Consider the following 26,299-nt stretch of genomic DNA (forward strand, 5'->3'; position numbering starts at 1 on the left):
AGCGGAGCTGGTAAAGTGTGAATGAAATGCTGCTGAACCCTTCAGAGATCAGCCTGCCAAGATGTTCTGCAGCAGCAGCCCCCTCAGCACTGCTGACTCATGAGGAATACACAAGTAGGAGGATTTGAGGCAAACTTCTGTAGAGACAAACATTTCCAAATCAGTTTAAAGCCCTGATGGTTCTGTTGGACCACTGAAACCAGCAGGTGGAGAGTTTAACACGAGCTCAGCTTACTGTAAGGGAACAAACCCCTGGTCTTTATTTGGGGAAATAAAATGAATAAACGGTCTAAAAGCTCTGCTGGTGTCTGTGTTCTTTGTCTCATTGTTACATGTTAGTCTGTGCTGGTTTTGTTTTTAGGAGCTCCACCTTAATGTCTTAAAGCTTCAGTTCACTTCAATAACTTTATACATCTCACTAATAAAACTGGAGATGAACTCAACAGCTAGTAACTGGATATTATTCCACAGATCTCACAACTGACTGATAGTCATTTTCTATTGGACTGTTCATTGAAAAAACCTTTACATCATTTTAACATTTTATTTGATCAATTATTACATTTTGTCCTTCACTACATCTCAGAGAAGAATATATTTTACTACTACATTAGGTTTAATATCTTAAATGTATCGATTATAGGCAGTCCAGTTTTGAAGAAATGTTGGTCGTACAACAAGGCAGACCTACTTGGAAAAATCCAAGTAGATAAACAAAGAATATGTTTACGGAATTACTCTCTAACTGGGGCGTTTTAGGACCGTTTGGGGGCATAACAGTAAGAGCAAATGGCGTTTAACCATGTAACGGTAACGTTATCCAGCTAATTTAAATAGCTCACTTTACTGTATTGCGTGAACAGTTAACTTCATTTCATATTTTATGTGGCGGTTTCTTTTGTGGGGTGCAAATGTTTCACCAATACAAGTTCCTTGCCATTTGGCAGAGCCTACCGTCTCGGCGCCTGGGCAGCTAATAGACAGTGACCGGCTGAACGCTCACGCTTTTAACGGCTCTGAATCCGAAAGGGGATTTCCGAATGGAACCAAGCCAACCAGCTCCGAGATTAATATTGACCATAAAACATTTAATTATCCCACACAAATAGTATATCAGCGAGAAGTGATGCTTTTAATTGTGGATAAACCTTCTGTCTTATACGGCCCCACATAAGTGGGTTCAAAAAAGTAAGACTCCAAATCTGTCCAAAATCTTTTCACAATCAAAAAAAGGTGAGATATTGTTTCAATATTCAATTTGATGGTCCTTAAACATTAGATTAGAAACCTAATATTCATGATGTCACTCATGGTCCACACAGACATGTAGGCAGGCTACCCTAAGCATGTGTTGCTTTATTGTGGAAATGTCGTGATGCATGCTAAGTAGACTATAGTAATACATAATACATGTATTAAGGGTAATTAAACAAATGGAACAAACAGTCTGGTGGTGACTTTACAATGAAGGCAAATTAGTTTCATGTAGACCAAGGTCGCCCAATTTGGGGCCTGCACTTTTTGTTTTGACCGGCCATGGCATTTGACATGCTCACACTTACTCTCATCTTATTTTAAAGGTGCTGTAAATTCCTAAATGTGATGGCTACGAAAGGTACATTTTGTGCAGCTAAAAAGTACTGAATCTGAGTTTTTTGGCAATGTAAAGAGCAGTGCTGTTAAACTTCCCTATTAAATGACATAGGGTACATAACTTTTATATACGAAGAATTACAAGAACTACTGTAATCAACATTTATTTTTGCCCTCGGCCTTTCATCTAGATACATTTTGGCCCTTCATATGAAAGAATTTGGGCACCTCTCAGTTTAATGTGCTCGTATACTGACATCTGCTGGTAAGTGTTTGAAACTGCACTAGTAGTAAGGTGTCCTTGAGAGACCATTTCAAATGATTGAATTGCGTTTTTCATGCCACATTCAATGTTCTGTGAAATGTTGGGAATAGATGTACATACATAAATGATCCAACAAAGTACCAAATAGTACACAATGTATGAAGATGGACAGATAGATGTGCATTAGTGTCTTTCTCTGGCTCAGTCTAGCCAACAGCAGAACTGATTTTAAAACTGTGTTCTATTATATTACATGCTATGTCGGTTTGAGTGAGGCACCCTGGGAAACCCAGAAGCGTCCTCCTCTTGATTAGGCCAGCAAAGGCTTGGTGACCTTTGACCAGGTCAGCATCTCCTACAGCACTGAAGGACCGCTACTGCTGCAGAACCTGAAAGCAATCTTCCAACCCAAAGAGAAGGTCAGACATCTTTCTCTTCAGAGGACCGAATACTGCTCATTTATTATCATGGTAAACCTAAGCTTATATATTAAACCAGATTCTGCTTTTCTGTGTGTTAGGTTGGTAATGTGGGTAGAACAGGTGCTGGGAAAAGCTCTCTGGTCTTGGCTCTCTTCCTCCTGGCTGAGCCCCAGGGGAAGATCTACATCGATGGTGTTCTGACCTCTGAGATCGGCCTCCACGACCTGCGCCAGAAGATCATTGATCATTCCTCAGGTAAACATGAGCTGACCTTCTATTGTGGGTTAAAACTGGCACATGCAGAGAGCACTTTAACCAGACAACAGACTAACACAAGGCCAGTGATTAGCTCATTGTATGAAATTGACAGTTATTATTATAGCCCAGGAGGATAGCAGAGAAAAAACAGCGTGTATGACTGACTGGAGGTTACTGGGAGTTTGAATATGTGGACTCAAAATGGAACAAAGAGCCGCCTGTGTGGAAAGGATCAAAATGGCAGTTTTGTTTGCTTAGTTCAGCAGCAGAAAATCACCCAACCAAGCAGGAAGTCTCGTTAAATATTGTAAGATGCTTGGTCATGTCAGGATAGAAAGACCTACAAAGACTCCCACTAATACAAACAGAATTGTTGCATGGGACAAACATGGAGCATAAAGCCTCTGTTGCAGAGACTCATAATACCTCTGTTTTTGGATGCAGTAAGCACTAAAGTCACAATGTCAATTAAATAATATAATACAATTCAAAACAATGTTATATCTGTTAAGGATGAATTGTCTTGGCCCTAATCTGAGTCCTTTAATACCATCCATCCATCCATCCATCCATCTTCATCCGCTTATCCGGGGTCGGTCGCGGGGGTAGCAGCTCCAGCAGGGGACCCCAAACTTCCCTTTCCCGGGCCACATTAACCAGCTCCGACTGGGGGATCCCGAGGCGTTCCCAGGCCAGGTTAGAGATATAATCCCTCCACCTAGTCCTGGGTCTCCCCCGAGGCCTCCTCCCAGCTGGACGTGCCTGGAACACCTCCCTAGGGAGGCGTCCAGGGGGCATCCTTACCAGATGCCCGAACCACCTCAACTGGCTCCTTTCGACGCAAAGGAGCAGTGGCTCTACTCCGAGCTCCTCACGGATAACTGAGCTTCTCACCCTATCTCTAAGGGAGACGCCAGCTACCCTCCTGAGGAAACCCATTTCGGCCGCTTGTACCCTGGACAAGACATCGCGAATAAAAGACCTTTATCTCAAAACGAGGGCAGTGCCGGCATGTCGGCATGCTGGTTTTAAGTCTGTCATCGATGGTTATGATTTTATGGCTTATACTCCAATTTGTCAATGGAGAAATACTTCCGGAACCCGCTGTGGGCGGGACTGTTGAGCTCTATAAACAATCTCCACTCCTCATGCCTGAACCTAACCACGTCTAGTGGATGTGATCTAGCATTTTACTGAGAGGCATCAGCCTGTCCTGCTGAGCCACTTCTGCTGAGATAAATGTCTTTTATTCGCGATGTCTTGGATAAGTACTTCATTACCTACAATCCTGAACAATCCCACAGTGATGCCTCTGATTGGTGGAACTCATGCTGGTGAGGAGGGGGGGGGGGGGGTCAGCACCCGATCTCCGCTGCCTGCACGATCCGTCACGAGGATTTACGACACTGCACGAATCGCGATCTGTTCCACGCTTCTGACGTTAGGCTCTGCCGGGAAGTTAACGTTAGTTTAGCTAACAGCTAATTGGGCTAACCGCTAGCTGACAGCTTGATTCGGTCTAAAATAACGTTAACTCAAACTTAACACTGGGTAAAGCCGTCTACAGCTGACGTAACAGCCGTTATATATGTTAAGGGTTATTTTCAGGTTTTATTTTGAGGGTCTTTTAAAGTTATTACATGCTGTCTCAGCTAGCGGTTAGCCGAATTAGCTGTTAGCTAAACTAACGTAGCTTCCTTTATTCAGTGGTGCGCAATCAGAGGCCACAAGGCATGTCGTTTGACATCGACACGTCTAGTGGATCCGATCTAGCATCTATCCCCTGGCTCCCCTGTCTGGCTAAAGCTGTCCAAGGATTCTTTCTGGTAGTGTGAAGAACAAATAATAGAACAGAAAAAAAAGCCCAGCCTGAAGCATAGCTCACCAGCATAAGATGCTGACGTATCCCAGCTCAGACAAAAGCCTTTTTTTTTTTTATTATTTCTCGCCTCAGTGATGTGAACGTTAAATACAACCTCCAACCAGACAGCTCCCAGCTTCAGATGTAGCTCAGCATGAAGAATGCCATGGAATCTGTTCAGAAGGTTGTGGGTTCAACTCTTTTACACCACACTACATTTTAAGGTCCAACACCAAGAATGAAGAAGTCAAATAGACAATTAAACAGATACTGCTCGCATCAGATGTGATAGCTCAGCATGAAGGCATGCTGGTAGGAAGATATGAAGGGCATGGGTTCCAACACAGGAACAGTCAATTTTTTTTTGAGCTTTACACCCAAAATACAAAGACAAATACACAACTAAAGTGGTGCTGCTTGTAGATCTGATAGCTCCGTGTGAAAGAACACTGGTTGAAAGACACAAAGGTCATGGGTTCCAACACAAGAAGAGTCAGTTTATTTTGAGCGTTACACCCAGAATGACAAAGACAAATACATCCAGAGAACTGTTTCAGGCGTACATGCGTGGATAGCGCGGTTGGTTTGTTCTCAACACTAAAGGCGCCGGTGTTGGGTTCAAGACCAGCTCGGTATCAATGTATGTGCACATAGATAGGCCCCTTAGATAGGAAAGAGAGGTTAGGAAAGGAAGTGCAGGCAAAGAAGAGGTTAGGAAAGTATTAAGACAAGAACAGGCAGGGATCAGAATAAGGGAGAGACCAGAGTAGGACAACCCAGAGGAAGGAAGAGACCAGAGTAGGACATCTGAGAGAAGAGTAGGACAACCCAGAGGACAGAAAAGACCAGAGGAAGGAAGAGAATAGAAAATTAAAATAAAAAATTCCATCAAATTCTTTGTATGGACAAAAAATAATTTATATCCACTTATTGTGTACAACTGTGTAATAACACTTTCTGACTTTTTTTTTTTATGACTTTTTGCTAGATTATTTTGTCATAACACATGTTATAAGTGTTATAACAATGTAATAACTATGTAATAACACTTTTTGACATTTTGTTTGACTTTTTCTGAGATTTTGTGACATAATACATACTATTACTTACTTTTTTATTAATTTATTGCATGACATACAATATTATGAGTACAGTGAGTATGGAAAGAAGGCGGCATGAATGGTGTGAAGGAACTTCTCCGTTGTGGTCCGGAAACTCTGCACTCATCTGGGGAGAAAACAAGAAAAAGCAAGAGTTTATTGGATTGTTCTGCTCCAATACATTTGGGTCCATTTCTTTTCCTCAAGGAGGAATAAAAGACACCGAGACACACGGTAAAGCTACTAGTGCCGACACCTGGAGCTCACAAGCAGAGGACAGGCCGTGTTTTGTTGACATCATTTAGTATCTGAGCTGCACCCTAAGGTCAACTGCATGCAGCTGCATTGCAATCCAGCTAAGACACAAAGACCGTAACAAATGAAATGTTACATATTAATATTAGGGCTGCAACCGGGGGGGAAAGAAGGCCGGTGCGGTACGATACCCCGTACCCCGTTCCTCTCTGACAGCTTAGCAACAACTCTAAAACTAACGCTGCCGTCAGTGTCGGGAGCTAACAGAACATTCAGCTTCAGCACTAATTCTCTGAAACATTTCACACATTGCTTTGTGTGTTTACTCCTTCAAAACCCAGCAGACCTGCCGAGGGCTTCAAACTACAACCTTCTGAACACCAAAGCAGCCGCCTGACCGGCGGGTTTTAGAAGATGTAACACAGGGAAGACAGCGGCTTACACTCTGCTCTATCACTACATAGTCCTATTATACTTCTTCAGCATAAACAACACAACACAACCTGGGTCTAACACACACACAAGGTAACAGTTGTGCCACTGGAAATATCTCTACCACAAGCAGGAATTAAACCCGTGCAAACACTTAACCACTGACCTAACAACACAAGCATGTGAGCCATCAAGTCTTTTCTCATTAACATTTAGTTTGAGGACATTTCCACAAACAGTGTCTCAGTTCCTCCAGTTATATATTTTAGAATCCTTACTGTGGACAATGTTGTTGAGATTCTGGACTCTGTGTGACCTGACCCTTTCAAATGAACTCAGTCCCTCAACATTAAACACAGCAGCTGTTAATCCTGAGAGAAAGCATGTCCTACCTCAGAGCTTCAGCACAGAGAACATGTTCCTTCACTTGGTCTCTAGAAGGTTCCTCTTCTTCCCAGATGGCATCCACTGAGGCTGCATATCTGCAGCTAGGAGACAATAAAAGCACTGCAGTCGCCACACAGCTGACAGTCAAAATCATACAACAATAATCAACTGTTATGTAATGTATAGTTATATTTATAGTTTGTATTAGCGCTGGAATGTGGAAATGTTCATGAATACAATGGCAAAGACAAACCTGCGGACTTCCAGCTCCCACGGACCATGTAAACACCAGTCCACCTGCAACCGTCTATTTGCAGAAACACAAACAAAACCGATATAAAACGCCATATTCCTTCTCACAGCGATGCATACTTTTCGCCTAGCATCATTCCGGTGAATGTGACCGCGGAGTCGTTTGTTTGTTCGCCCCCAACAGCCACAGTACCAACTGTACAGACGTTAGCATAAGCTAGCTGTAAGTTAGCAACGGGACACAGGTGTTTGTTTGTGTATCCGGCCTATGGCGAGTGGATAGTGCCGCGGATGATTGTTGCCTAAGGACGGAGACTGCTGTATGTGTGTGACGTACCGTCCAGCCTCTGAGTGGCCTCATAACGTCCTCCATTCGTCTTTATGAAGATGATTCATAATCCATAAATTCATCCGCTCAAGTTGCTACGTGTCCAGAGGTCGCAGAGTATCTTCGGGTCAGTTTGAAGTCGGCCGGGGGTCTGGAGTGTCAGTGCCACATGAGGGCCATCATCAGATACCTCTCATTTATCATCATCATCGATCTTGATCATTTACAGAGCCATACCAAAAGAGGGGGACGGGCAAACAACAATACAAAAACTTATATAATACAAAATCATAAGTCTAGTAATAGACTAGTACTCTATAGTTTGCTATATGTTTTTGATAAACAATTAGGCTAAAAATACGAGTTTCTTTCAAATCACATATAAGGTAAACACATTGAGCAACCCCAGCTTCAGGTGCTGGACCTCAACATTCACTAACACACTCAAGATTAACGCCACAACAATCTGTTCATTTCACTGAGCAAAAGCACAGGATGCTTTTAGTTGTCCTCTCAACCTGTAGAAGTTATGAGCACAAATACATTTCAGGCTTGACCCACTACGCCACCATTGAATCACTGTGATGAGCAGTCTTCTTTGTCCCAAAGTATAATCACTAGTCAGAAATGTTGAATATTTGGTTTAAATTGGGTTTTCTACTTATTGATGGAGTGATAATAATGCCACATTACACAAGTGCGTGCCAAAGAAAGTTTTCCTTCAGTTTATAAGAAAACAAAAAAAAAATGTTCATAGCTGCATTCAAACCAAGAAACTTTGTCATCTTGCACCAATAACATTACCTCTATACCACCATCAAAAGACTGTGATCTGAGTTCATCTTTGTCCCAAAGAATTTACTGCATCCACCAGTATTGAACCCACACCTTCAGAACAGGTCATGGGGTATTTATCATGTGAAGTTGGAAATGTTTGGGTTGGAGGTTCAAGCATCCTGACAGACAATTTAATTAGGGATCTTGCTTCGTTCTTTTGCTTCCCGGCTGATAAAAATACGCTGGATGAAACACATCAGTTAAGATAACGTTACATGTGTTGCGGAACAGAGTTAGCCAGCTGGTAAGCATGGACGCCTGGCCAATAGTAGTGTGTAAATGCTTTTGAAGGGCGGGCCTTGCCTCGTTTTGCGTGGGTTCCATAATAACGCATCACTGAGCAGTTTCACACAAAACTAAATGCTACTACGATAAATCTACAACAAACTGAGACTTTATTGACTTGCAAAATATTTTTTTTAAACTGACGAACATCATATGTGTATTTCATGGCTAAATTCAAACAGGATCAACAAATGATTTGTCTCTCCCCGTTCACTACCATACATACATTTTTTTCCTGTGCTTCTCTTAGGCATGCATATTAACTCAAGTATGTATTTTCAATGTGAAAAGTGTCAAAATTGTAGAAAAACAACGACTCATATTTAGCTTCATATCAAAATGTTTACTGATGTCACAAAAATACAGATAACAAAAAGAAAAGTCAGTTTAAATGAGATTATCATGTCAGAATATAAAACTGATGCATCTCCTTCAAATGCAAACAGATCACATTTAAAAAAGTGCAAACGTGCTCAAGGACCATGTCATAATAAATAAGATTATTTACATCCTCAGTTTAAAAAACGCACACACACAGACACACACTCACTCACTCACACACCTCGAGGCTCAGGTAGGAAAAATGTGCCACACGATACAAACTACAAAGTTAAAAAGGACTCGTGATGCAACATGATGAGGCTGGTCTCACCGGTGGAGGCTCAGCTGTAGGTCACTTGTGACGGATAGTGGTTGATTAAAAGCTACACTCGCTGAAAATAAAATCTAATACCGTCAGTCCAGCTTTCTTTGTACACAAAACAGTTATTGAATATGACCTTTAAAGGAATACTCCACGTAAAATCGTTTTTACAGCAGGCACAGTGGCGTTACATTAAAACATCCAAAGGAAGTTCTCTAGAGCTGAAACCAATAGTTGATTAAAAGATTAGTCGATCGACGGAGAATTAATCTCCAACTATTTTGGTAGTCGATCAATTGTTTGAGTAATGTTTAACACTAAAATGAAAAGATTCCCTGGTTCTAACTCCTCAAATGTGAATATTTGCGGCTTCTCTTTGTCTTCTGTGATTGTAGATGAAATCTCTTTGAGTTTTTGTCTGTTGATGGGACATCTGAAGACACCTCCAGGCTCTGGGAACTTGTGATAAAGAGTTTTCTGATATTTCATAGACCAAACAATCAAGAATCTAATCTGAAAAATTTATTTGCATTTGGGTACATCTCTCTACTGAACACATGATTTAATGGCCGACTGGTTTTCAGATGTTTCTATGCAGGTTTTACGCATTCTGCTGCTGTGAAAAAATGATTGATTTTCTTTTCAGTATTCCTTTAAAGAGTAATTTCCCACCAGGCTGAAACCGCCCTCTGTTCCAACCGTAAACCATGGCCAACAGTGATGTCACGGTGTACTGACACAGCCTGGAGGACACCTGCACGTCACTGTCACAGGTTCAGAAGTTAAACCATTGCAGGGCAACAAAAACAAGATTTTTAGGAGATGTTAAGTTGGTTTTTTTTGTTTAAATTCACAGTCTTCACAGTTTATGGAAAAAGGCTGTCTGCTGTGGCTTCACTTCGTGATTCAGGCGGACATGAAGTCACCCGAAGCCGAGGACAGCCCTAATGTTTTCACAAAGCTGTGGTCCACAGAGATGGATGATACAGTGCAGCACGGAGCTAAATACATCAGTGAAAGGTTCCCTGTGGAGTTTTAGACCGCTGTAGTCAAGATCAGCTGCAGTGTGCAGAGAAGACAAAGACTGCTAGCTATAAGCATGGATGTAAACAACACAGGATTTCAAATACTTCAAAAAGTGTCTTGGTGAGGAAGACTGACTGTAAACTCCACAGGGCTTCTTTACCTCTGCCTTTGGTCTGACTTGCATTGGATTTTGATATGTCTGTACGGGAGTGGATGTGTGGATGTGTATATGTGTTGGTATTATATGCATTTACGTACTTTAGAGCTGCAAAGATTAATCGCTTAATTGATTAGTTGTTAACTATTCAATTTTACTGCCAACTATTTTGATAATCGGTTTGACTCATTCAAAATAAAAGTAAAAAATCTGTGATTCCAGCGAATATTTTCTAGTTTCTTCACTCCTCTGTGACAGTAAACTGAATATCTTCTTCTGACATTTTAGAGACCAAACAACTAACCCATTAATCGAGAAAAATAATCCACAGATTAATCAACAAAGAAAATAATCATTAATTGCAGCCCGAATGTACTTTTGTCACATGATTTTTACTTTTGCTCAATGATGTTGTTTGTAAAGCACTTTGGCACAAACTTGGTTTGTTCTTTAAAGAGCTCTTTAAATTAAATTTAGACTTTTTCTAGATAACTGAGGCCACCTGAAGGTTTAGTCGCTGGGATCAGAGCATGGTGCAGGCTCCAGAGCGAGGGCCCCTGGCTCCGGACGGCAGAGATCTCTGCTGCGCTCCGCCTCTGTTTGTCTCTGGCTCGCTGCTCCCAGCAGCAGCAGCAGCAGCAGCGGAGGAGAGAGGCTCTCCCCGGACCGCTGCGTCCCCGCTGATGGCTCCCTGCGCTGGGGTTTGGTCCCTGCTGGTCTGCTTAGACCTGGAGAAGGACAGCCGTCTGAAGAGAGACAGCTGATAGACAGAGACAAGAGAGTTCATTTAATCACCTTCCTGTGATGTCACACAGCACACAGGTAAAATGCTGTATAATATATTAAGGTCTGTAGTTTCAGAAAGACTAATAGAATAAATCATCAGCGTAGATTGTGTTAAGTTTTTCTTTGGACTGAAATAAAAAGTGGCTCTTAAAAGTGTAAATGTATAGAAACAACCTGTCTGTCATCGTTACCTTGCTAAAGGAGATATGTATGTTATATTCTACAAAGCTCTTATACCTTTTTGTTGGAGCCTGATTGGCTTTTGGAGTTGCTGTCTGCCGTCCCATTGACCGGTTTGGTGCCACCATCTGTCGTGTCTCCACCTGTGGTGTCAGCCTGCTCGCTGATTTCAGCTGCTGTTGATGTCAGACATTTGTTTGATTTAAAATCCCCGTTATGATCAGCTGGTTAGAAGAAAGTTATGCTTTCTGGATGCAGGTTTTACAGACTTTGTTGAATGAAATGAATCTTTTCTGCAGACATGCAGCTGTCACCTTTCTGCTCTCCATCAGGGACAGATTCTTCTTTCAGCTCTTCAGGCTTCTGGAAAGTTGAGATGTTGGTGTCAACAGGAGGAATGAATGAATGACTGAATGAATGTCAGACATTAAATCGGTCTCTGTAGACTTACAGCAGTCTGAGTCTCCTCTGTCTGCTTCTCTGTCCAGTCGTCCAAACTCGAAGACCGTCCCTCCGTCTCGGCTGACGTATCATTATCCTCTTCTTCGTCAACATTGTCCTCCTCTTCCTCTCCTTCCTCTTCTCCTTCTTTCTCTTCACCTTTGCTCCACGTCTGAGCGAATCCCTTTGTCAAATCCTGTAAACAAAAAGAGTGAATTTAAGACATGAAAGTATCAGTATATTCCATTAAGACACGACAACTTCAGAAATAACGAGGTATCGGAGGAGTTGGAAAGCTTAGAGCTCAAGCTACTATCACGCATACCGATGAAGGAAGAAGATTTTGTTCTAGAGAAAAATAAAATAAAGAGGCGAAACGACACAGAATTGGACAGGAAAAGTGAAGAAAAATGCTGGTAAAATTGGGAGGGTTTGGTAGAAGTGAACTACACAGCTACACAAATGGAAACTCTAGTGTTAAACAGACAAGCAGCACTGGGTTCCTGCAGACTGCAGCAGGGCATGATGGGACGGGATTACAGGAGGGATTATAAACACAAAGACGTGACTGGAAGAAGAAAACAAGCCCCACCTGATCCTGAAACCAGCCAATCAGACACTCAGTTTATGGACATTTGCTGAAAAGATTTGTCCCTTAGTCAATCACCAACAAACTACTGATGAAGTGTTGAAGGATTGCTGCTTTTCTCTGTTTTAAATCTGAACTATCGACTACTGCAAACAGAACAAAACAGAGGGATCCATTTAAAATGAAAATAATTATTGTTGCAGCTTGAGAGACGTGAATTTCTTCTACTTTTGATAGTTTGAGTTTTTTTTTCTTCAGTTTTCGGGACTGGGTCATTTAAAACGTAATAAATATACAGTAAAATATCCAAAAGGATTCCCTGTAAGCTCATTTCTGAGTAACGCCCTCCATCCCAAAGTAAAGTTATGATACTTAAAAACAACGTCAAATAAAATTAAACACAATATTTATTACAAACACAGAAATAAGGTAGAATAATTAAAAATGTTAATCTTTTAATTGAAGCAGCCAGTCAGAAGAAAATGAAAATTTAACAGAACACAATATAAAACGTCGTGTACAGCATCATCAGGATCCAAACTATTCTTTAACCCAAATAGACTTATTTGTGTAAGCTGCCGCGAAAAGAAGTAAACAAAGCCTTTAAAAGCAAAAAACGTAAGACGAATCTTATCAGAAGCAGTTCTGAATAAAACATTATGAGAGAAACCGCTCAGAAAGCAACTTAGAAAAACATGAATTAACAGAAATGAACGAGATGATGAAATCAAATGAAGGAATAGCAGAAAGGCACAGCGTGATGAGTGTGTTGGACTTTAAACGTCATGTAAACAGGTTGTTATTGCAGCCTCGGGTTAATCAAGCCTCAAATACTTTCACAACATTACCGTAAAGATGTGTGTAAGGCTCAAGACACAATTGTAGTTCAACCTGCAGTAGCTGGAGGGCCATTATCACCAGTGCCTGATGTAGTAGTAATGGAACGGTAGAGTACTGGCACTTCCCCATGAGTACCCTTAAAGGGGCACTGTGAGTTCCTGCATGGTCACTTCTGTTGACGTTTCAAGTAAATAAAAAAAAAACAGAGCAAGCTCGCCCCTCCCCCCATGTTTCCGTAACTGTCATGACTAACTGATTAACTGTCACTAACCCCCAGCTCCTCCCCCAACCATCTTATCAGTGATTGGCTGGAGTGGTTTGTTGTATTTTGGTGCACAGCCTGTGCCTCTAGTGTTAGTTTGACGTTTACGACCCCTGTGTTGTCTCCCGAGACCGGGCTTTATCACGGTGTGTTCAGGGGGCAGGCAGCGAGCGGATCAAGGAGCGATGACTATGATTTGAGGCAAAAATAAAATCGTGCTGAAACCATGCAGGAACTCATAGTGCACCTTTAACTTCAAATTGTTATTAACTTTACATCATAATTAATTGGGGGAAAAAACAAGCAATTGTATGTAAAATCAGAATGGAACGATCCTTTGTTTGTTTCATAACCACATTTTCAGACACGCTGACGATTGGCCTGTGAGATCGGCCAATCGTTAGTGATCAGTGTGGGAGTGGGGATAGTACTCCACGGGTCCATTGTTGATCTATTTAAAGCTCTGGCTAACCTCTCCACAGGAGAGTCCTGGGATGGTCTCTGCTGATGCTTCACAGACCTGATGTTTGGGTTATTTCAGGTTGAGGTACCGCGGCAACACGTCGTCCCAAAACTCCTCCGACTCGTCTGCTGCCTGACCTTTGACCCCGGACCTCCCTTTACTGCCAGATACAACTCTCTGGACAACAGCTGACTCTGGCTTTTTCACAACCTCTTCCTCCTCTTCTTCTTCTTCTTCCTCCTCATCTGCCCCCTCTTCTTCACTCTCTTTTTCCTCAAAACTCTCTTCCTCTGCTTCTCCTTCCTCTTCTTCTTCCTCCTGCTTTTCATTTTCACTCCCCATCTCCTCTTCTCCTTCCTCTTCTTCCTCCTCTTCTCCTTCTTCCTCTTCTTCCTCCTCTTCTCCTTCTTCCTCTTCTACCTCCTCTTCTCCTTCTCCTTCTTCTTCCTCCTCCTCCTGCTTTTCATTTTCACTCCCCTCCTCCTCTTCCTCTTCTTCCTCCTCTTCTCCTTCTTCCTCCTCCTTTTCGCTCTCTTCTTCCTCACTACTCTCCTCTTCCTCCTCAGCAGCACTCTCTGCTTCTTCCTCCTCTTCTCCTTCTTCTTCCTCCTCCGCTTCACTTTCCTCCCTTTCACTTTCTTCTTGCTCACTACTCTCCTCCCCTGCTTCCTCCTCTTCTCCTTCTTCCTCCTCCTCTTCACTTTCCTCCTTTTCGCTCTCTTCTTCCTCACTACTCTCCTCCTCTTCCTCCTCAGCACCACTCACTTCTTCCTCCTCCTCTTCTCCTCCCTCTGTCTCACTCTTTTCTCTCTCTTTCTCACTCTTTAAGGACTCACTTTCACCCTCCTCTTCCTCACCCTCCTCTTCCACATCCCCCTCTTCTTCTTCCTCACCTTCCTCCTCCTCTTCAGACTCTCCTCCTCTGCTCTCTGTCTTGTGACTCCACCCTTCCTCTACCTCGCTTTCCTCCTCGTCCTCCTCCACCTCTTCTGCATCGCCTCCTCTGCTCACTTTTGATTGAGTCTCGACTTCACTTTCACTTCCTACTGTTCCGTTTGCTTCCTCTTCCTCCTCCTCCTCTTCTTCCTCAGCACTTCCCTCCTCTTCTACATCTGTTTCCAACTCATCGTCTGGTTGCAGAGTGTTGCTGTCTTCGTCTTCTTCTTCTTCTTCTGGTACTTTCTCGATACTGTGACTGACATCCTCCTCTTCTTCCTCGCTGACTCCTGCGCTCGTTCTCTGCCCTTCCTTATCTTCATCCGCTTCTTCCTGTCTGACCGTCGCAGAGTCCTTACTCTCCTCCTCACTTATATCCTGACTCCTTCCCTCCTCTCCCTGACTCGTCCCCTCCTCTCCCTGACTCATTTCCTTCCTGCCCTGACTCGTTCCGCCCTCAGGACTCTCCGGTGTGATGTTGATGCTGACAGCCGATTTGTTGCTCAAATTGGCGGCGTAGGATTCAGAGTCCTGGCTCCGTGATTGGGCCGTGCTGTCTTTCAGGACGCCGTGGCTGCTCTCAGATGGGGATGGCGACGGCGAGCTTAAACAGCTTCTGGACGCCACCTCATGCATTAACACCGCCCCCGCTGCCAGAGAGGCCGCTCCAGCCAGCAGGTCGAGCTTTGATGCCTTTTTCGGTGTTTCTATTTTTGACAGAGCCTCTTTTTTTTCTTTCTTAGACTTTTTAGACAAATCTGTGCTCTCTTTAGATTTAGATTTTTGTTTAACCTGTGCGAGCGGTCGCGGGCTACCGGAGCTCTCTTCATCCAGAGCATCGGCCAGCTGAGACGCAGGTGAGTGTGTGCGGTTACCTGGCGAGCTAACTCCTGCATGCTGACTCTGCACGGCGATGGGTTTGCTCTGAACGCAGACAGGTTTAGACGACTTAACTTTCCCTGCAGGTTCAGAGGCGACGCCTGAAACGGTTTGTGTGGTGTCAGGACTTTGTTTCCAGTCTGGGTCCAGCTTCCTGCCGACCTCCATCAGTTGGCTTTTCCCCTGAGCTGGCCTGAGCTGCGGCTTGGACGCCGCCTTCCTAATGTCCCCGACACTTGGTTTGTCTCTACTGTGTTTCCTCTGCAGCTCCTCCATGGCCATGATCAGATTCTCTTTGTTCTGGTTGGTTGTTTTGTGTCTCTGGGGGCCCGGAGAGGCCCGAGAGCGAGCGCTGTGGCTCCTCAGGCCCTCGGGAGGAAGCGCCCGGCGGGGAGAGGCAGCCTTGCTCTCACGAGACTTCCTCTCCTTTATTGGGCTCTCTTTCTGCACTTTAGTAGTCTTACCGTGCTTACCCTTCCTCTATCGCCGGCACCAGAGAGCAAAAAGAGGGTGAAAAAGAGGCATGCATTAGAGAGGAAAAGAGACCAAACAAAAGAGACAGAAGCAGAAATGTATGAAGGTATAATGGAAAAACTCTTCCCCAAATCTTTTAGTTTGTCTTTCTTTCATCGAGCTGGTATATGAGGTTGGATCTACAGTATGTTCAGTCTCTTCCTTTAAATAAATAAGAACTGAGGAGGTTTCTTTATCAACAAATGGGACATTTAGAGGGTTACATGAAAACCTTTAAGCTGCTGTTGTAGAGCTCAGTGTATTACATTTGTTGTTGTTTTTGAGGATTTCTATTGATTAACGAGGGATGTGATGAGCTCACATGCAGATTTACTAAATCTACCGTGTTAACAAAAAAATCTCAATTTATCATTTTGTTCGGAGAGATGAAAATTCAAAACTTTGCATGCACGCAAGAAGCCAGGTTAGGGAGAAACTGAGTTCTGCAATGCAATAACCTGGGGATTGTGTATCTGCATATCCATGCAGCAGGTCAGTAATCAGATTACTCCCCTAAACCTGAACTTATTTTGGAAGCAGATTTTAACATTTAATCAGTGATACAAGAGGCTACTTCCTGCTTCTTTTTGTTTGTGTGTGTGCATTTGTTTAGCTATAGAAACCAACTGATTTAAGACTTGCAGGTGCTTCTTTGAGTTATTAATTTATTATGAATGATTTTTGGGCATATTTTCCTTAAATCACAGAGCTTTCTGTGCGTCTTAACCACCAGGCTGCTCCGATTCATATTTCTCTTGTAAAGTCACAACTTAAAACAACCTCCGATATCACCCAGATGAAAGAGAAACTAGCCGAGGAGAAGAAGAGTTGGGTGACGTGTTTGAGCGAAAAGAGTGCTGTTAATTAAAAGCTGTAGCTTTAGTAAATGAGTGCGAGTTACCTTGTGAACCGGAGCCAGAGTGAGTGTTTTATCCCCGGGGTCCATCTTTATCACATGTGTCTGTCAGGAGGGGAAAGGAAAGGAAAATGAGCAACACATGTAGTGTGATCTGATTCAGGATGGAGTCTCTGATCTCTCACCATGTTGAGGAAGTCGGAGGTTTCTCCCAGGCCTTTAACGCTGTCGCTGTCCGTCAGGCTCTCCACAGCGCTGTCAGCCTCGCCTCCTGTCCGCTCTGACGACGTAGAAAACAGGCGTTATTCCTCATTCTGCCCAGTTATTCCTCATTCTGCCCAGTTATTCCTCATTCTGCCCCGTTATTCCTCATTCTGCCCCGTTTTCTCTTTTACAAAAACTACTAATCTGATCTCAATGTGTCAAATAAACCTTGTTATTTTTTGGTCTTGTTTTTTGTTATGTTCCCAAATCAAATAGTTTTTGGGGAGAGGGCAGCCTGTGCAAAGATCTGAAGTTGTTGAAATTTTTAAATCTCAACAAAAAAAACAGCTGCTTTAGCAAGCTTTATGAACAGGAATTCATTTTGATCTTTTATGGTTTTCATTTGAAATGCTTTTATTATCATTTATCATTTTGTATTTCACCTTTTCATTTCATTTCAAGACATTTTATTCTTTAATCTTTCATTAAATTATTTATTTTGCTTTGTGTGAATTACTCAATTTTGGTTTACTATTTACATTTAACACAACGTCTTATTATCATCTGTAAATCCCTTCAAATGGCACTAACCTGTGTGAAAGGTGCTTTACAAAAACATTATTTTACTATTAAGGCTTTATGTCCTTCCAGTTCGTTCAAATGTCTGACAGAAATAAACGGGTTAATTATCACTATCGGATTAGAATAAAATGTGAGTTCCTGAAGACATATTTGCATTTATGAAATATTTTCAGAGGGAAGTAGAGAAAACAGAGGTAAGATCAGAGCAACAGCAAAACTATGCTGAAAGATTAGATTTAACAGGATTTTTGCTTTAAACTCTGGTCCGGTCCTGGAGGAGGTGAGGTAGGTACCCTGGTGCTTTGCCCCTGCGCTCCTGTGTTGGTGACCGTTGAGCAGCTTTCTGTGGCTCAGCTCGGGCGGAGGCAGTCTGGGCGGGATGGTCTGGCCGGAGACGGGCAGCGGCGGGTGGAGGTAGCCGGGCAGCACGGTGGGCAGCGTGCGGAACATGGCGCCGAACTGGTCCGGAGATCTCTCCTGGGGGGGGGGGGAGGTTGTGAGCAGGGGTGTAATGATGCATCAGGAATCAAAAATTACAACCAGTTTACATTTTTTAAAAAGAATCGCGACGCAGTTAACATCGTAGGCCATACTCTACTCTGATTTCACTTGTGTGACTTCAGTCGTCGTTTTGTCTTCTTAGTTAATTTATTTGAGGAGTTGTTTCCTATTTATTTAGTTTTTTGGATGTGGGATTTGTTTTTATTTGTGTTGTTTTAGATAAAATACAATTTCAGTGTCACTTTTGTTGTTTTGCAGTTTATATAAATAAAGGCATATTTTTCTTTTGCAGATCATTCTGTTAAAAAAATCCTGAGAAAATCGTATAGTCAACTTAAAATCGTATCGAATTGTGAGTTGGGTGTATCGTTACATCTACAGTTAGGAGAGGTTTTTTTAATCTGTGGGCCTCCGTGCTCCCGTACCCACCCTCTCCCTCCTGCGGACCCGGGCAGAGATGCTCCTCTGCAGGGTGGAGGAGTTGGCCGTGTCCCCCAGCAGCTCCACATACGGCTTCTCCAGGTAATCCTCTGTCGCATCGCCTTCCTCCAGAGACACATCAGAGCAGCTTGGGTCCCTGGGCCGGGCCAGCACCACCATGTGGCAGCCGCCGCACGTCGCCTGTACAAAGACAGTGTTTATCTCTCAACTGGAATATATATTAAAGCACTTTCAATATAGTATGTACATGTGAACCATCATTTTAATAATTCAACATTCAACTATCAACATTATTTCAAACACGTACTGCCTGAACGTTGTACTTGAGGAAGCGTGGACACAGAGTTGGTTTGAACTGGTTGGTGAAGTTTTCTTCTCCCAGGCCCAGTTTCCCGTGTCTGCCGTCTCCAAACGTGTATAGCAAACCGCTGTCTAAAGATAGAAAACACAACAGCAACATTTAAATACGTTAAATCAAACCAGTGAAACATGTGAGGCTTCGTGAGAACGTGTGAATGTTAAGCAGAGGCAGTGTGTACCTGTGATGACAGCAGTGTTGTTTTCTCCGCAGGCCACCTGACGCACTCGTCCCTTCTTGAAGTGTTGGACCGGCTGCGGCAGCGGCGACTGGAAGACAAACGTCCCGTGACCGAGCTGTCCGAACTGGCCGAGGCCGAACGTGAACACGTCATCCTCTGAGAGACAAGAAACACATTAACTAAACCTGTAATCTATGAAAGGTTTCATTCATAATGCCTGATCGCCTCTGATCTTACTGACATTTTCTTTAAAATAAAAAAGATAAATGTGAAATAGTAAAGATATTTAATACATTTTGTTTTAAATATCTTTTTGTTTCTTTTTACCCCGTTTTGTGAAGTGGTTCAGGCTGCATCTCTGCAAGAGTTTATACATTATAATATTGTAATTGTAGAAATCTGGCAGTCAGCAGGGTTCCAAATACTTAAATGCACATTGGATTAATTTTAATAAATGTACATTAAACACAGACTTGAAAATATTTAATAAACTTTAACTGTTTGTTACCAGTAAATATAATTTGATGTCTTTAAACTTCGCAGAAACAGACCTCAGGTGGAGTGGATTTGCCAATAAGTACAGAGAGTATAATGCTTTAGATAAGATAAGATGAGATAAGCCTTCATTGTCTCTTATAGGAGAAATTCATCTTGGGCATTCGAGAGAAACAAATGGCGACACATCGCGCATAAACACACAATAAACATACAGTTAACCTACATAGAAACATAATCATACATTATCTTATCCAATGCTTCAATGAACATCTAATAACCACACACAATACCCCCCCACCTTTCCTCACAATCACAGAAGAACAGAAGAGAACCCACAACACATCCTCCCCCTCGTTTTGCACTTCATTTTGATAATGATTGCCCATTTAGCCATGTGTGTAGTTCTTTAAGACATATTTGGCTCCCCAGATTCCCTACCTGTGAGTGCCACTGTGTGTCCCCCTCCGCAGGACACCTGTGTCACCGGCTCCTTGACGCTCTTCACGCGCTGCGGGACACGGTGGCGCGGCAGCTGGTCGGTGCCCAGGCCCAGCTTCCCGCTGTCGCTCTCCCCAAACGTGTACAGAGCGCCGTCAACTGAGACACACAGAGAAGGATGCAACCAATACAACTCTACTCCTCTTTTGCTGTGAATGCATCTCGTACAATGGAGACAGACGCTGGTCAGTTTGAGGCTTTGCTGTGGACTAAAAGCACATCGTTTTAGTCTTGGTTTCCAAATGTAATTATATTAATATTATAGGATTATAATTATTAGGATTATAATATATTAATACTAATATTAATTAGGTTAATCTAATACGCTCCGCACAACCAGAAGCAGAAAAAACGAGAAAAAAAAGTTGTGCTTAAAAGTTCTTTCCTGACGTTTAATAAAAAAGTCTTAAATCCAGACCCACTTTCTAGAGTCTCTCCAGAGCTTTGGCCACACCTTGTGGTCCTAATCAGTGGATATACTTTGTTTCATTCATTTGTATTTGTTAGAATTATCACATTTTATAAGTAATTATTATCTCAAGTAAATTAACTACACTTTTGAGGGTACTTGTACTTTACTTGAGTAACGCAATTTTCTGCTACTTTATACTTCTACTCCCCTACATCTCAGAGGGAAGTATTGTACGTTTTACTGCACTAATAAAAATACTATATATTATTGTGAAATGGGCCAATCTTTCATACAGCTTTGATAATTATATAATTATGTTATTTTTTTTTAGGAAAAGCTTTTTGGATCTTTCATTTACTTACTTTAAACATGGAATGAATGAATGTGACTGGTTCATTTAAAGATATTCACACATTGAGATATCTAGGGTGTTTGAAAAGATGTCAGTTTGCCAGGTTGGATGTCTAGACTAGAAAATGGGGAAAGTAGCTGAACTTTCTCCTAAGAAGCTTTGTGCTGGAGAGAGACGTGCAGGATGGGCGTTGTTATGGTTTATTGTCTATTTTGTAACTATTTTGTTAAATGGTTTTGTCATCTATTCTTGATTTTTGTCTGGGTGGTGATGACGAAGGAGGGAAATGTGTTCATGTTGTGGATTGTGTTTTGTGTGTTGTAATCACAAAAAAGATCTACACACATTAGTGTTTTGCAGGACGGCGTCTGAAGCTGTAACGTAGCGTTCTCCGTGCTCACCTGTGACTAAGGCAGAGTGGTAGTATCCACAGGACACCCAGCTGATTGGTCGGCCCACGCTGACTTCCTGTGGGGACGCGGCGTGGCTCTCCTTCCCCAAACCGATCTGACCCTCCGTGTTGTCGCCCCACATGAACAGTTGACCGCTCTCTGTGACGGCCAGCAAACAAAGATTCTGTTTCATTTAGATTCCACTTTTTAAATGTTGTTGTTGTGATGCATGTCTTGACTTTTAACATTTTATAAAACATACAGGATGTGTAACAGTGCTTTGGTTTTTAACCAGGGACTTAAAGTAAGTAAACTAATATCTATTCACATTAGATTATCTGATTATTTTTTTCAGTTTGGGAATTTACCCCGATATGTCTGGGTTGTGTGCAGTGCACACAACGCAAGAAGCTCACCAGCTGCTGTGAAGCCATACCAAGATAATAAAAGAATATGTGAGAGTGACCTGTGAGAGCGGCGGAGGTGTTTGAGCCAGCAGCGAGCATTTTGATTGGCCCGCGTGAATCGAAGAAGCCGATCCTCTGGAAGGCCGTTCTCTCCTCACAGTCCCCGAGCCCCAGCTGGCCCTCGCTGTTCCCCCCCGACGCCAACACCTTCCCCTGGGCTACAGACGGGGAAACAAAACAGACTTTTAATCATTCAAACGTGTTTCAAATGTTAAAAACTCATCAGAATGGGGTTCTCACCTGTGGAGATGAGAGTGTGGTTTCTCCCACAGGCCACAAACTCAACTTTCTCAGACTTTAGAGCTGAAAATATAGAAAATGAATAATAATTATTAAAGCACAAATATACATTGTATTGCTACAAAACCACAACTTTGTGAAATAGTCTCGAGCTGGAACGTTTATACTAAGTTTTAGGTTCAAGTACAGGCTTTTTTTCTGGAGCCTTCAATCCTACCACACTGTCTTCATCAGTGGGTGGAGCTTGCTAAATCGTCATGGAGACGGATGTATTAATGTGTGAGCCCAGTAGCTGTTCACAGCAGCGTAAGGACGTCTCAGTTTGAAGCTAGGAGCAGAAAACATCTCAGCAAACAGCATGATGAAGACCTTACCACACAGCTGAAAGCCCCAGAAAAAGCCTTGAGTTTGAAATAATTTGGGATTGTTTTGTATATTGTTTTCTGTTATACGACAATTTCCAGGGTCTTTAAAGCTGAAGTTTAAAAATATGAGGTCCTTTTCTCAAATCATCTCTCGACTAAATTCATACTTTGTTATATTTTTACACAGTACCGACAATTTCCAGCCAGGGTTAGAAATAAACTTTAATGCTAAAGTAAAAAAATGTGAGGTCCTTTTTTACCAGTACCAACAAAATAAAACTAAATAAAAAAAACAAACATGAGAACAAATATATATGTTTGTGTAACGGCTGTAACGAGTATGCTGTTGGAAATGTGTTTGAATGAATTGAGCTTTCTATTGTCTTATATAACCAGTCGTGAACAGAAATCTGATTAGCAACCTATTGTCTCTCCGTCTCGCTCCGTCTCTGTAGATTAGTCCAGATTATGGACCCTCCAGATTGGGATTATAATGACAACAGATCTCTTGGTTTCCCCTACAGCAGAGCTCTATGTAAACATGTTTCCACAGCCATAAAAAAAGTCTGAACATATTCAACTTTGGATTTAAAACCGTCCATGAAATAGTTTCCTGTGTAGGCCATAGGAGGCGTCTCCCTCTTCACGTCTCTGTGAGGAGGCAGCTGTCAGCGGCAGCACTTAGACACATTACTCTCCCTTCTTTATGGGGCTAAAAGAGGGAACAGAGAGCTGTTTAAAGACCAACCTTTGACACAAGTAGGCTTGTTCACCGTCAGTTTGGATCCCAGGCCGAGCTGGCCCCAGTTGTTGCTGCCAAACATGAAGAGTTTCCCATTTTCTGTGGACACAAAGGTTGATTTCTAAGTGCCTGACCTGAATGATTTAGTTTAAAGTGATGCAATACAGGGTTGGGTATTGTGCAAAAAACTATTTCTTTATTTGTATTTGTTTCATGGTAAGCAAAATAACATTTCATTGCAGGGACAAGCCACTTATTTTTTAAACAGAATCAGTAAAAATTAAATATTGTTAAAGTTTACAATGCTTTCAATACAGTTAGCCACCTTAAACACGTCTCTTACCTGTTATTAAGGCGGTATGCTCGTCCCCACAGGCTATCTTTAAGGGGACGTCATTTTTAAGCCAGAATTTACTGGGGGCGTTGTCGGCAAATTTGCTCTTTCCAAAAGTGAAAACTGCTCCTGATTCTGACAAAAAAGAAAAGAAAACAAACATAAATGGTTAGTGATGAAAAAGTGAGTCCAACAGAAAAGGAATCCATCACAATTTTGATGATCAATTGATCACTTTAAGGTATATATACTGAATGAAGAGAACATACCAGATATTTGAGAACTTCACATTGAGCTTCATCATGATAAACAGCTTGTTACATTCTAGAGACTAAAGCTGTACAACTATGACTATAAAATGATGATAATAATAATAATAATGAAGACAGGTATCTATAAGCCCACCTGTTGATGACGTGAGCTTGTCTAGGATAAATACCACCGAGGGTCTCTATTGGTTGTATTGGTTCTGTGGTGTCATGGAAGCATTTTATTTATGATTATTTTGATGTTTATTGTATTGGTTTGTTATTTGTTGGTGGTAGGTCTTAACGGCAGAATCTTTACCGTCTAGGATCCTTGAGATGTGATTGTTTAGTGTATAGTGTCCTTTATCCCGTTGTGTCAAATAATCTAATACCAAAATGATTCATGTTTAAATAAAAGAGTAAATATTCCAATCAGTCCTTAAACGTTCATGACATCTGGAGAAGTGGAAGAATTGTTCAGACTTTTTACTTGAGTAAAACTAGTAGATCTTTAACATGGTATCTATATTTTATTTGGGAAATATTAATCCCTAAACTAAGTAGTAACTATAAGCAGTGCTGGAATCTGACTACTTACATTAACTCAAGTACAATTTTGAGGTATTTGCGCTTTACTTGAGTAGTTCCATGTTATGCAACTTCACTGCATTTATTTTAATGCTTTAGTTACTTTGCAGATTCAGATTATTTATATCTGTACTTTAAGTATATTCTGATGCTTGAGTAACATTTTGAAACAGAGTATTTCTTCCACCACTGACTACAACAGTCACATAAATATACTGCAGTAAACAACAGTTCCCTCTAAAATGTGAAGCAGCATCAAATGTAAACACTAATAAGTACAAGTACCTTTAAAATAACAATGTAGTTATTGCGTAAATAATGTTGTGACTAAATGAATAAAGCCAAACCAAACATTAGCTTCTAATATAGTCATAGTAATATCTTAATATACACTATATAGATAGATATAGACACTACAGGCAAAAACATCATTTTTCAATTTTGAGTTTTTAGATAATGCCTCATCTGCATAATTAAACATCACATTTCAGAAAACTTGTAAAACTAAAATGTCTTACAACTGGGGAAGTTTCATGATGATATCTGGTAGTTAAATGTTGACCCTGTTCATCTGTAGTATCTTCAAAATGTCTGAATTTTACAATCCATATCTTTCAAGGTTTTGTTGTCTCTGAGCCAGAAATCTCCTCTTCAGCAGCACTTACACACCAAACTTTCTCTTTCATTCCTCTCTATATTCATTTCATTCATTCATTCATTCATTCATTATAACATTTTACACAGGGCTCTGTTCACATATCATTCACAGCCTGATGTATGCACATTTTATTCAGAAAAACATGGAAAATTGATTTTATATTGCTGTTTTACAGGATCAAAACCCCCTCTGTAAAACCCTTTGACTCTAATATGTTAAACAATTTTGAACTTGACTTTATCTAATGTTCCATTTCTGTTCTGGTAATGTATGCAAATTAGCGCATTATAATAAGATAATGCCTGATTTACATATGTCAACATACAATTTCAGAACACTTGTAATACAACAGTAATCCCCGGATGAAGTTTAATGGTGTATGTATGTATCAGTATAAATATGGTGCCTGTTCACCTGTAGTCCTTTTAGTTACAGACATAGACTGTTATGGTTACACAGCACGTTTACAAAACGAACTTTTCAAGTACTTCAAGCTGAGAAAAGGGGAACGAAATATATAAATAGCAAATAACGTGCAACACTAAACCCAGTCATGAGTATTAAACATATATAATACATATATAAATGGCAGGTATAAGCGGTGAAAGTGGTTTATAACTGTTAGCCAGCGAGCTAAAGCAGAAGCTAAACTGAACTGAAGCATGCTAACTTAACATTTTAGATACTTAGCTAGATATAAGAATTCAAATGTGTAAAATAATAAAATAAGTATCGTTATTTACCTGGTACCTCGTCCTCGGACTCCCCTGCCATCTCTGCGGGACTTTAATCCGCTTTGCTCGGCGTCGTGGGCGTGTTGGTGCCCCTGTTGTTTTCGACTCTGACAACCCGGAAGTAAACAAAACTTCTCCTAGGTTACGACGCTGACGACGTGACCCTTAAAGGGACAGAACCTTAGTTTTAATGCTGAATGAATGCTGAAACGTATTTATAATTTTTTTTTATATTTTCATTTGTGGATATTGCAAATGTTCTTACTCTTTGTGATGAGCAGAAATAAATTATTTTTGTCGTCCAGTTTTTTTTTTTTAAATATTTGATATTCTTTTCCCTTATATCCTATGCTATATTGATGTCCTATACCATATGTTAAATCATATTACTACCTTTTACCTTATAACTCACATACACTACTATACCTACATCATTTACAGTATCATACTATATTATGTTAATGTGTGTATATGTGAGTAACTAAAAGAAATAAGACCCAACACACTCAGCTCCGATTGCAACTTAGAAGACTTTGAAGACTGGGTGCTGGTTTCTTAATGTGGATAATAATATATAAAAAGGTAATTAGGACAGCACTCCAATTAATATTGCCACACAGACGTTTTGGGCAGGCCGCCCTTCTTCAGCATGTTTCTC

At 41.4% G+C, this 26,299-nt stretch overlaps 1 protein-coding gene and 1 long non-coding RNA gene across 2 annotated transcripts; both read right to left on the reverse strand.

Moving 5' to 3' along the window:
* Positions 1-5,499: 5,499 nt before the first annotated feature.
* Positions 5,500-7,284, reverse strand: LOC144512726 (uncharacterized). Its single transcript, XR_013501029.1, has 3 exons — positions 6,827-7,284; positions 6,579-6,674; positions 5,500-5,626 (listed from the first exon to the last, which is right to left on the reverse strand). It is a non-coding gene; the product is annotated as an uncharacterized LOC144512726 (long non-coding RNA).
* Positions 7,285-12,531: 5,247 nt separating this feature from the next.
* Positions 12,532-25,747, reverse strand: rpgrb (retinitis pigmentosa GTPase regulator b). Its single transcript, XM_078243665.1, has 15 exons — positions 25,651-25,747; positions 23,423-23,548; positions 23,086-23,178; positions 21,973-22,035; positions 21,732-21,890; positions 21,275-21,424; positions 20,050-20,208; positions 19,114-19,269; positions 18,882-19,006; positions 18,563-18,754; positions 17,926-18,109; positions 17,032-17,126; positions 16,892-16,951; positions 14,136-15,957; positions 12,532-13,907 (listed from the first exon to the last, which is right to left on the reverse strand). Exons 1-15 carry the CDS (start codon positions 25,679-25,681, stop codon positions 13,732-13,734), a joined length of 3,591 nt encoding a protein of 1,196 aa, XP_078099791.1. The 5' UTR covers positions 25,682-25,747; the 3' UTR covers positions 12,532-13,731.
* Between the last annotated feature and the right edge of the window lie 552 nt (positions 25,748-26,299).

The sequence above is a fragment of the Sander vitreus genome, chromosome 24 (genome assembly GCF_031162955.1).
Source record: "Sander vitreus isolate 19-12246 chromosome 24, sanVit1, whole genome shotgun sequence".
Lineage (NCBI taxonomy): Eukaryota > Metazoa > Chordata > Actinopteri > Perciformes > Percidae > Sander > Sander vitreus.

Coding starts and splice junctions, on each gene's coding strand:
- rpgrb (XM_078243665.1), bottom strand. CDS start 25,681: ATGGCAGGGGAGTCCGAGGACGAGGTACCAG. Junction 23,179..23,422: donor GCATACCGCCTTAATAACAG/GTAAGAGACGTG, acceptor TTGTGTCCACAG/AAAATGGGAAACTCTTCATG. Junction 17,127..17,925: donor CGCAGGGGCAAAGCACCAGG/GTACCTACCTCA, acceptor CTACGTCGTCAG/AGCGGACAGGAGGCGAGGCT.